The 12,349-nt window shown below is 42.5% G+C and overlaps 1 protein-coding gene across 4 annotated transcripts in view; it reads left to right on the forward strand.

Annotated features, from left to right (window-relative positions):
* The window catches only part of LIMA1 (LIM domain and actin binding 1), an 86,031-nt gene that overhangs the window by 38,863 nt on the left and 34,819 nt on the right, over nt 1–12,349 (forward strand). For 2 of the 4 annotated variants that reach the window (XM_029955251.1, XM_029955252.1), the window contains exons 3-4: nt 1,816–1,861; nt 11,442–11,906. In XM_029955251.1, the coding sequence (XP_029811111.1) occupies nt 1,816–1,861; nt 11,442–11,906 (511 nt within the window). The remainder of the gene's footprint in view (nt 1–1,815; nt 1,862–11,441; nt 11,907–12,349) is intronic. The other 2 variants (XM_029955253.1, XM_029955254.1) reach the window with 2 other exon arrangements.

Here is a 12,349-nt window from a genome sequence, read left to right on the forward strand (position 1 = left end):
GATTTTAGCTTAGGTCACGATCTCACAGTTCATGGGATTAAACCCCACATCAGGCTCTTTGCTGACAGCCTGGAGTCTGCTTGTGATTCTCTCTCTCTGCTCCCCCCCCCGTCTCTCTCTAAAAATAAACAAATAAACATTAAAAAAAAAGAAACAAAGCAGATGAGCATAAGAGAAGGGTGGGAGGAGAGAAGAATGGGAAGCAAACTAATAAACTCTTAATGATAGCAAACTGGGGGTTGCTGGAGAGAGGTGGCGGGGAGGTGGGTTAGATGGGTGATGGGTATTGAGGACACTTGTTGTAATGAGCACCGGGTGTTGTATGTAAGTGATGAATCATTAAATTGTCCTCCCTAAAACAAGACAAAACAAAACAAAACAAAAAAGTTGGTTTTGGGAGAGGGATGGGCCCTTCCCCATTCTGCTTTTTTCTTTTTCTCTCACCTCCTCTTCTTCCCCAAGTGATTTGTGAATTCAGAAGTTCTACCTTAAGACAGAGAACAAGTGGCCCTTTTCTAGGGTTGGGTTGGTGCTGAGGTCTAGGCATGTATGTCCAAGAGGAGGTATGCAGTGGGCATACTCTGGGTGACGGTGCTGCCGTCAGAGGCCCTGAGGAATCCAGGCTAAGGTTGTTCTGGGTGGCCTGGGGATTTGCTGCAGCCTAGACCTCCCAGCCCATCTTTGCCTTCAAATGGAGAAAACCTAACCGCCTCCGAGAAGCCCTGGGACTTCCGTTGTTTCTCAGGGATCTTCTGATCCAAGTAAGAAAACTGATGGAAGTAATAATAAAATTAAAATAATTGAAATTATACATGCCTGTTTATCAAATCTAAAATGCCGTCCACTGTATCCTTACCACTATTTCATGCATCACTCAGGAAAAACACTGTCAATTAAAAGGATCAGTGCTTGCTTAGCATATAAACTTTTCGCCCCGTGTATCACCCTTACATATACCTAAAACAGTAAAACAGTTTTTCTTTAAATGCCAAATCATATGTAATTTCTTTAAAAACATTTAAAGTGGCATTTAAAACGTGTAATACTATCAACTACATTGAGCTAAAGTAACAATACCAATAATTTATTACATTCACACCTTTACAAGCAGTGTGACTACCTCTCCATCATCGGGCAAGAACTGTAAGATTGCAGAGGCATTAATGCCCGGGGAAATGTGCATCCTCAGTTCAATGCCATGTGACATCCTTTGACTAATTCCAAAGTGTTTTTATGCACGTGATCTCATTTTACCTTCACAGCAACCTTGACAGATTTATAAAGTCATTTTCTAGATAAGGAAACTGAAGCTTACAGAGGTTAAGTGATCACAGTTAAAAAGGGATTGAAGTGGGACTTAAACCCCAGACTTTCTGCTCTATCTAGTTACTTCCCAGCATTTGACTCCTTGCCTTGGATCTGTTAGATCAGACCAGATGACTGTACCGGTGCAGGAAGTGAGGGCCGCTCTGATTCTCTGCTGCTTCTGCTGGAGTTGATTAAAGACACTTGCTGGCAGAAATATGTAGGCAGAAGTGGTTTTCTTAAAGGTTAAAAAAGTAAAAACAGGGCACCTGGGTGGCACAATTGGTTGAGCCTCCAATTTCGGCTCAGGTCATGATCTCGTGATTCATGAGTTCGAGCCCTGCTTTGGGCTCGCTGCTGTCGGTGCAGAGCCCGCTTCAGATCCTCTGTTCCCCCATCTCTGTCTCTCCCATGTTTGTGCTCTCCCAAAAATAAACATTAAGAAAAAGAGTAAAAACATAAATTTAATTTAAGGACATTCTCTCTCTCCCCCCACCCCCTTCTCTGAAGGTACCAGAAAGCAGCTGAAGAAGCAAACATGGAAAAGAGGAGAAGTGTAAGTATTGAGAAGCCCCAGGGCATGTGGAACTTCTTGAGCAGAGCCTGTGTGGCCCAGCCACCTGCAGCCCCTGTGGGGCTCGGGCTCTGTCAGCTGAGCTAGGCATTGGTGCCAGCTGCTCTGATTTGGGAGCCTTTTACTCAGGAGGACGTGGTTCAGGTGCAGGGAATCTTATTTTTCCACTGAGGTTCTCCTTTTGAACGCCTTCCTCTTCCCTGAGTTGAGTGAAAGATAGAAGGCCAAGTGTTTTGCCCGAGATCAGTAAAATGGCTTACTAGCTTCTGCTCAAATTAGAATACAGGGTTTCCTAGGTTCCCTCCCTTGTTCCAAATCAAACAACCAGAATTTCTGTATTTCTGCATTTAAATGGTAGCAGCTGTGCAGCTGTCGTCATCCTCTGGGCTCTTTGTTTAAAGCACACTTCTTGACCCAGTCTAGTTAGCAAGTTTCTTCACTGCAGGATCCATCAAAGGCTAAAACCGTAGAACAGGCGCTCTTGCTCTCAATCATTCTCTGCTCTCCCTGCTGGCTAGCTTCCAGCTGGGCTAGAGAGTGTATTTCTTTTGAAATATTAACTTGATTTAATCTTGTGAGCAAAAAAATCTCACTTATTTGGGTAAGAATTCTTTAATATAGCTGGCATTACCAAAACATCCTTCTAGTGGTTTTTAGTACCTAACTTATTTGTTAGTGCATAACGTGCCCCTGTCAATTTGTTCTCTTCAGGGGGGTGATGCTGACCAGGTCTTTGGCCTAATTTTCCTGTAATTAAAAAATAGGTCCCCTGTGGACCACTGTAAGCAAAAGCTACCATCATTTCACTCAACTGCTGGTTTCTTTCCTCCTCTCTCTCCTGCCTGTTATTTTTGCCCTTCCTCTTTTTCTCCTTCTTTCCCTTCACTCGTTCATTTAGCAAGTATTCAGTGGTCACCTACTAGGTGCTAAGTGCTGTTTTAGGCACTAATACAGACTACAATTATGCCATCGTGGAGTTTATATTATAGTGGGAGAGATGGACAATAAAGAAATTGTGTTAGGTGGTGGCTAATGCTAAGAAACAACACAAAGTAGGTAGGAGGGATAGAATGTAAGGTAGTCCAGGAAAACCTCTGATGAGGGGACATTGGAGCAGAGATCTGAGGATATGAACCAGGGAGAAGAATGATTCAGGTAGAAGGAAGAGCACATGCAAATGTCCTGAGGCAGGAACATTCTTGATATGTTTGAGGAGTGGGAAAAACAAAAGCATAGCCACTATGAAGACCAGGGCTTTCACTCTGGTCACATGGGAGCCGTCAGAGGGTTTGTGTCCAAAGGAGTGATGTGATCTGACTTAAATTTTAAAAGGAGGAAGAAGAAACTCTAGGAACAATGGCAGAAGCATGGAGACAAATTATCAGACAATTTCCATGATTTAGGCAAGAGATGATAACGCACTGGACTGGAGTAGTAGCTATAGAGGTGATGAGAAGTGGTCAGGACTTATACTGAGAGTAGAGAAAGAGAAAAATGGTGAATGGCAAAAATCATTTTGGCTCAAACACCTGGAAAAAGAACATTAATTGAGATGGAGAAATCTGTAGTAAAAGCAGGTTTAGAGAAGGGAAAATGGTAGAAACTCAGTTTGGGGAACATTAAATGTGAAATGCATTAAGATGTCCAAGTAGAGCTTTTTTTAAATGCTTATTTATTTGTTTTTGAAAGATACAGAGAGCACAAGCAGAGAAGCGGGTAGAGAGAACAGGAGAGAGAGAGAAAGAGAGAGAGAATCCCAAGCAGGCTCCATGCTCAGAGTAGCGCCCAATGTGCAGCTCTATCCCACAACCCTGGGATCATGACCTGAGCAGGAACCAAGAGTTGGACTGAGCCCCCCAGGTGCCCCCCAGGTAGAGATATTATATAAAACTTGGATATATAAATCTGAAACTGGAAAAGATGTGGGCTGGAGATGTGAATCAAAGTGTCCATGATATTTCAGATAGGAGATGCATGCAATCACTTAGGAAGTGAAGAGAGAAGAGGTCTGAGGACTGAGCTCAGGAGCACTTGGATGTTTATAGTTAGAGATAAGAAGGAACCAGCAAAGGAGACCGAGTAGGAGCAGCTGGTAAAACAGCAGTAGAAACAAGAGCATGGGTGCCAGAAGCCTCGTGAAGAAAGTGCTTCTAGAGTTTTTGTTTTGTATTGTTTTTCTGAGAAAGAGAGAGAGCATGGAGAGGGAGAGAGAATCCCAAGCAGGCTCTGCACTGCCAGCATGGAACCCAATGTGGGGCTCCAACTCACAACCACAAGATCATTACCTGAGCCAAAATCAAGAGTCAGATGCTTTACCAACTGAGCCACCCACGTGCCCCCAAGAAAGTGCTTCTAAAAGGAGAGTTATCAGAGGCACCCAGGTGGCTTAGTCGGTTAAGTGTCCGAATTTGACTTGGGTCATGGTCATGCTGTTTGTGCGTTCAAGCCCCACATCGGGCTCTGTGCTTACAGCTCGGAGCCTGGGGCCTGTTTCAGTTTCTGTGTCTCTTCATCCCTCTGTCCCTCCCCTGCTCATGCTTTCTCAATAATAAATAAACGTTAAAAGATAATTTTAAAGGAGAGTTATCATCAGAGTCAAATACCCAGAAAAGCTGAGAACTGACCATTGGAGCAACATGAAGGTCATCGGTTGCCTTGTGCTATTTGAGAGGCCTGACTAAAGTAGGTCCAAGACAGTGGGATGGTAGAAGTTGATACCATGAATGTAGACAAACATTTATGGAGGATCTCTTAGGTTCCAGGTATTGAAACACAAAGAGGAATAAGATGTGCTCCTTGCCTTCAAGAGACTGTTTAGAGTTTGGAAAATAAGAGTTTATAATCCCGTTACAGTAAGTACCATGTTAGAGAAATACTTATGGTGCTGGGGGAGAATTTAGGAGAAGCTCTTAACCTGGACTACACCATGTCAAGGAAGGCTTCCCAGAAGTGGTGCCCGACCAAGCCCAAAGGATACATAGGAATTAGTCAAGCAGAGGAGGCAATGAAGTGGCAGAGCGAGTGACACATGCAGAGCATGGACACATAAGCACGGGAACCATTGACATTTAAAAGATAATTGTTACACCCACCAAGATGGAGAATTCAAGAAAAGAAACAGATTAAAGGGTGAAAAGTAAAGAGAGGGGAAAGGAGACTTCAGCAATAGGCAAGGATAAGTTTAAGATGCCTATAGGATTTCTAGGTAGAATTCCAGGTATGGAGAGAGATCTGGCTGGAGTTATAGGGTGTGAGTCATCAGTAGGCAATCGGTGGGTAAAACCAGAAGGTAGATGACATCATCTGCAGGGAATATGTAAGTGAACAATGAGGACTTCAGACAGAACCTTTGGGGACCCCGGCATGAAATGGAGGGACAGAGGAAGGAAAACCTATAAAGAAGACTGAGGAGAAATGGGAATAAACCTAGAAAAAAGGGGTATCTCACAAAAGCCATGGAAGGAAATTTTTAAAGGTGGGGGGTAGTCAGTAATGTCAAATGCTATAGAGGGATCAAGTAAAATAAAGCAGAAGCATCCAGTGCATTTGCCAGTTGAGGTAAAAGGATGTGAATAGGTAATTAAAGAAGAAACAATAGGGGCACATGACTGGCTCAGTTGGTAGAGCTACTGGACTCTTGATCTCTAGGTTGTGAGTTCAAGCCCCACATTGGGGGTAGAGTTTACTAAAAAAAAAAATGCTTAGCCTCATTAATAATAAAAAATGTAAATTAAAATAACCATGAGATATAAATTGTAATCTAAACAGTTGGCAGATTTTTTTATTGGATAATAATCAGTATTTGAGGAAATAAGAACTCTCATATATTGTTAGTATAGTAACCATACTATACTGTTCTACACCTTGCTTTAATCACTTAACATGCTTTTTGATATCTTCCCATATAAATATATATATTTATAGTGTCTAAAAATATAGCATATAAAAGTAGGGGGGAAAGGTTGAGAGCATATGCACCAAATTGCTGGCAGTGGGTATGTTGGTTGGAGGGCATAGGGAAGTCAAATAGGGAAAATAAGAGCATATATTCAACTCATTTCTGTATTGACTGTGACTTTTTTCCCCAATAAGATTTTTTATTACTTTTATAACTGAGAAAAATTATTAAAAATAAGATAATAAAATGAAAATGTCAGAGACATCATCGATGATCTTGACTGAGAGCTACTTCAGAAGTGTTTGGGCAGTAGAGTTAGTAGTTAGTGTGAATATAGAGTGATCAAGTGGAAATAGCAACGACAGGCAGTGCTTTTAAGACCCTTAACTATAAAATGCAAGAGATAGAGGAAAATACAAGGTTAAGAGAGGTTACTTTTTTTTAACATTCTTTTTATTTTGAAATAATTTTGGATTTACATTAGAGTTATTAAGATCATACAGAGACATTATCAACAATAGCCAGACTATGGAAAGAGCCCAGTGTCCATGGACTGATGAATGGATAAAGAAGATATGTATGTATACATGAATATTACTCAGCCATCAAAAAGAATGAGATCTTGCCATTTGCAACAATGTAGATGGAGCCAGAGTATATTATGCCAAGTGAAATAGGTCAGTCAGAGAAAGACAGATACCATATGATTCACTCATATGTGGAATTTAGGAAACAAAAGAGCTGAACATATGGGAAGGGGGATAAAAGAGGGATGCAAACCATAAGAGACTCTGAAGGATAGAGAACAAGCAGGGTTGCTGGAGATAGGTGGGGGATGGGCTATGTGGGTGATGCGTATTAAGGAAGATACTAGTTCTGTTGAGCACTGGGTATTATATGTAAGTGACAAGTCACTAAATTCTCCTGAAACCAGTATTACACTATATGTTAACTAACTAGGATTTAAATTAAAAGTTGGAAGAAAAAAAAGGGTATTACAGAGAATTCTGACATACCTCCACCTATTTCCCCCTAATGTTAACATTTTGCATAATTCTGAAACATTTATCAAAACGAAAAAATTCACCGGTATGATGCTATTACCTAAACTATAGAATTTGTTCAGATCTCACCAGTTTTTTTCACTAATGACAGAGGGTTGCTTTTTTTTTTTAATATTTATTTTTGAAAGACAGAACTCTAGTGGGAGAGGGGCAGAGAGAGGGAGAGAAACAGAATCTGAAGCAGGCTCCAGGCTTTGAGCCCTCAGCACAGAGCCTGATGTGGGGCTTGAACTCATGAGCCATGAGATCTTGACCTGAGCTGAAGTCGGATGCTTAACCGACTGGGCCACCCAGGCACCCCAAAGGTTACTTTTAAAGTCCACTAGACTTGGGGCACCTGGGTGGCTCAGTCGGTTGAGCCTCCGACTGCAGCTCAGGTCAGATCTCACGTTCGTGAGTTCGAGCCCCGCATCAGGCTCTGTGCTGACAGCTAGCTCAGTGCCTGGAGCCTGCTTCCGGTTCTGTGTCTCCTTCTCTCTCTGCCCCTCCTCCTCTCATGCTCTGTCTCTCTCTGTATCAAAAATAAATAAAACATTAAAAAAAATTAAAAAAAAAAGTCCACTAGACTTGTTAGAAGTCTGAATTGTCTCCTGAAGAACAGGGAGAAATATCCATATAAATTAGTGGAAGTGACGTATCAGCTGAAAGAATACTTACATTCTGCCGTGGAAAGCAAGTTAAAGAAACATTCAGGAACAAGTGGGTACATTTATTCCTTTAGCAAATAATGGGATCAGGTTATAGGATGGCCTAGATTCCCAGAAATGTACTTCTCCTTTCTTCTTCCTTTTCCACATACTCTAGGAAACAGAAATACAGACCATTAATACTGTCATCAGTTGTATTTTCAGGTTCCTTTCGAGCATGCAATATGCCACTTCTTGAAATCTATGCTATTTGGTCACTCCTCTCCATAATGACTAGCTACCACTTTTCTAAGAGTCTGTCTCTCAGCAGAGGAATTTCTTCCCTTCCTTGGAGACTATCCATTGGTAGTCCATATTTCCAACTCCACTGCTATCTCCTACCAAACATCTTCCTGCTTTTAAGATGAAGATCCCCCTGCTAAGATTTCAACACTAAAGCTCATTTGACTCAACCTCTTTATCTTCCGAGTGGACTGAGACCCAGAGGGAGGAAAGGACTTATCCAAGGTCATACAGCTCAGCATGACAGTGCTGGGACACATCCCAAAGTCTAACGCTCCTGCAGAAAAGCCATTGTGTTGCATTTCCAGGTTGTGCCTACTCTGGATTCAGGCAGCCAGTTTAGGTCCAGCGCAAATCTGCCAAGATTCTCAGCCTCACAGGGTAGAGTGAACAGCGTACTCGATGCCGTTTTGAGAGAGGAGGCCGTGGTAGTGTAGCAACTAATGGGTCCTTGAAACCTTGCAGTCTCCATGACTTCCCACCGCCTATTCTAGGAAAATACTTGGGGCAAAGTTAAACCCTTGATACAATGACATCAACTAGAATTTTACCTTACTTTGTGCCCCACACCTCTACTCTGGAACAGTAGAGACTGTAGAGAGAGAACAATAAGAGACTGTAACCCAAGTTCAGGATTTGGGGGATGACTGGATACTTACTGTGCTTGGTCATCATGAGGTGTGGTAGAGGAGTAGGGACGGCCACCCACATAATATTAATTGTCACCACTAAATTGGGCACCTATTTATGTCAAATACTGTACTACATGCCTTAATATAGTCACATCTGTTCTCCATAATAGCCCAGTATTGTGGGTTCTAAAACTTAAACTGGCCCAAGGTCACTTTGCTGGGTGGAGCTGAATTACACCAGTAACAGTTGTTATTGTAGAAAATACAGATAAAGAGGGGCACCTGGGTGGCTCAGTCAGTTGAGCCTCCGACTTCAGCTCAGGTCATGACCTCCTCACTCATGGGTTCGAGCCCATGCTCAGGTCATGACCTCCTCACTCATGGGTTCGAGCCCATGCTCGACAGCTCAGAGCCTGGAGCCTGCTTCAGATTCTGTGTCTCCTGTCTCTGCCCCTCCCATGATCATGCTCTGTCTCTCTCTGTTTCTCAACAAGAAATAAATGTTAAAAAAAATAATAATACAGATAAAGAGAAGAAAGTAGAAGTGGCCCCAAATCCCTTATCCAGTGTGATAGCCCAGGCCATCGTGCTGTCCAAACTGCTTTTAGCAATTGCTTTTGTTCTATGCCTTCTTGCTGCTTTTCCTTCCCCAGAAAGCCTGTAGCCACTGCTGCTTCCCCATTTTCTCTCTCCTCACATCCTACAGACCTGGACGCCTGGCGTTGCCTGGGTGTGCTGCCGAGGGTGATGTAAGGCTGTCAGACCACGAAGCCTTTTTTGTCCCCCCTTCAACACTTTTGAACATGTTTCCTTTAAGGACTCCTTTTAGGGGCGCTTGGGTGGCTCAGCTGGTTGAGCATCCAGCTTTTGCTTTCAGCTCAGGTCATGATCCCAGGGTCATGGGATCCAGCCCCATGTTGGGGCTCCGTGCTGAGTGTGGCGCCTGCCTGAGTTTCTCTCTCTCCCTCTCTCTCTGCCCCTCTTCCCCACTCCAGCTCGCTTGCTCACTTGCTCTCTCTCTGTCTCTAACAAAAACAAACAACAAAAAACTTCTTTTAATCAAAGAGCACATTTACTCCTGGCTACGATGCCCCTAAGGGATGTCCTCCACCCATACCCGTTCTGGGACACAGCCTGTGCTCCATCCCACAGATGCCTCCCTTCCTGGTCATTTTGAAGCTGCTTACAGTTAACACCAAAAAGTTTTAGTATTCTGTGGCAGATTTTTGTGATAGGAAGATGATGCATAGTTTTATTTTTCATTTTTATTAAATAATGAATACACATTTATTATAAAAAGAAAGAAAAAATGCCCATAATCCATGATCCAAAGGTAAACTTACCAACATCCTGATGTCTTTTCTTCCAGACTGCATTTCTATGTTTATATTTATAAATACACATGTGCATTATAAAATGGGATTATGCTGTCTTACAATTTGCTTTTTTCCACTCAGAAGCATCTTATGAGCATCTTTCCATGTCAGTAAATATACTCTGATCACATGATTACTGACAAAAGTAGTGTCCAGTTGCCAAGGCAAAATGCCACTTAGATTCTCAGGGCCCCTATTTAGGCAGGGCAAGGGCGGGGCAGGGAAGTGGGGGTCCCAGATCGCTCGTCCATTGTGTGGCAGGAGGCAGCCTGAGCGAAGCATGCTGCCAGTGTGAGGGCAGCACCAGCATCCAGAGCAGTTTTTAAATTCTTTTCCAACAAGAAAACTTTTCGTTTCCGTTATCTCTGATCTATTCATGCTTCTATCAGTGAGTCATCTTGTCGTTAAAGATTTAAACACTAAAATCAGGCAGTTGTTTTTCTGTAAGTTTTTTGCTTTTTTTCAAATCTTGGTGCTACTCAACGAAGTAGCACTCACAGTGTATTCAGAAGAATAATAGGGTGAGAGATTTAATTCCCAATATAGCTGCTAATCCTGTCTAATTCCCCGAAGTCTTTCAGTCCTACGTGGTTTGTCCTTTCTTTGTAGAAAGACTGGTGAGTCACAGCCCACAGGAACGGAGAGCGAGCGGGGGAGCCCGAAGGTATTGGAGTTCGTGGTTTCTTGGGAGGCGGGGCTGCTTGCTTTATTTATAGGAAAGCCTTCACAGTATGGAACGTTGAATTTTACTTCATCAAGCACGTCTCCTCAGTTCTTGAGGAACAACAGTGGCAGTTTCAAGGTTGTTTGCAATCTGTCTCATGTATAAATTCATTCCGTTTCAACCTAGTGAAAGTAGACGCTCTGAGATGTGTGAACGAGTGTCTTTCAATCAAGAAAGTGGGTGGTGGTGTGTTCATACGAAGCTCGGATATTTTTCTATCAAAGGATCTGTTAAGTAGTAAATTTTCTGATTACTGAGAATTTACACATAGACAAACATGTAGAGAAGAGGAGAGGTAAAAAGAGGATTACGTTCTTATGTAAAAATAGAATTTGTTCATATGCATGTAGCTTATGTCAAATATGATGAAATATAATTTATGCAAATAAAGGTAGTAAAAGTCTAGTGAGTCCTTTCAATTTCTTTCAATAGTTTCCATCCTTGATGATTATTGGTATTGAGTAGTTTCAGCTACACTGCCTCTTTGTTTTATTTAAAAGAATAAAAAAAAAACCAGATTCACCACATAATTTTGTGGTATGTAATGATGAACTTGTATTAATGCATATTTGTGGTGTTTAAAGTAGCTAGTACTTTGCTTTTTCTTTCTTGTTTTCCTTATTAATCTTTGGATAAAAATCCCTTGTCTCCAATGTAGAGATCATTAGATCTGGGCTCTCCTTTCTTCTCATTTTGTCCTTATAAGGCTATCCTGTTTTATCACTTCCTGCTTCAGCTCCTGACTTTTTCTCTCTTCCCCTCTTCCTCTCCCGGGGTGGATGCTTTCTCCATGTGGCAGGACTGTAACTGTTCCCAGCTGTCCGGAACGCCAGTGGACCAGGAGCAGCTTAGAGTTTTAACTTTCATTTTACAAAGAGCAACATGTTTGAATGTTTCAACAGGCAAGTTATGACTGGCACTTACTTCTCGTTCTTCTAGAACACTGAGAATCTCCCCCAGCACTTTAGAAGGGGGCTCCTGACTGTGTTAAAGAAGAAGTGGGAGAACCCAGCCCTGAGAACAGAGTCTCACACAGACTCCCTGCGAAACGGCAGCGCTGAGGTCAGACACGGAGGCAACTGTCCTCCCGGTGAAGTGGCAACAGGGTCTGCCTCTGGGGCCGAAGCTGATCAAGAAGAGCAAGTCCACCCCAGACCTAGACTCGGATCGCCTTCTGAAGCCCTTGATCGGTATCCGTATCCCTGCACCCAGGGCAGTGCGCATCTTACAGACCACTCGAAAGAAAGTAAAAAAATGGAAAATTGTCTAGGAGAATCCAGGCATGAAGTAGGAAAACCTGAAATCAGTGAAAGCACAGAAGCCGCAAACAAAATAGAGAAATACAATGTTCCGCTGAACAGGCTTAAGATGATGTTTGAGAAAGGTGAACCAACTCAAACCAAGGTAAGGAGAAAGGCAATTCAAGTAATTCAAGCTATTTTTCTAAACTAGACAGTCTGAGTAGTGGCCAGCATGTCTTTCGATTCAATGTTAAATGAATTAATTAGAAGTCTTGAATTATGTACAGAGATGCTAAGATTTGTGGATCTCTGACCCAGTTTCACGTGAAATCAGACACACACTGGGATTCAGGTTAATATCTAGAAATGAAGAGAGTTTGAGGCCGATTGGATTTTGTGTCTTTGTACGCTTGCCCTTTTAATTTGTCTTCCTGTGCCTTTTGTCATTTGTAGCTTCGGGGGTGGAATTACTGCTGAATCTCTCTCCCCTTGGACACAGCTGCAGGCTGAGTGTTAAGGCCGGAGTTTAACGTGAAGACTAAGGCGTAGTTGTCTCTTTGCTAGTGGACTCCTTCTCTTCTGAACTTCCTCATCTGTGCCTCCCAA

Source organism: Suricata suricatta, chromosome 10, assembly GCF_006229205.1.
Source record: "Suricata suricatta isolate VVHF042 chromosome 10, meerkat_22Aug2017_6uvM2_HiC, whole genome shotgun sequence".
NCBI lineage: Eukaryota > Metazoa > Chordata > Mammalia > Carnivora > Herpestidae > Suricata > Suricata suricatta.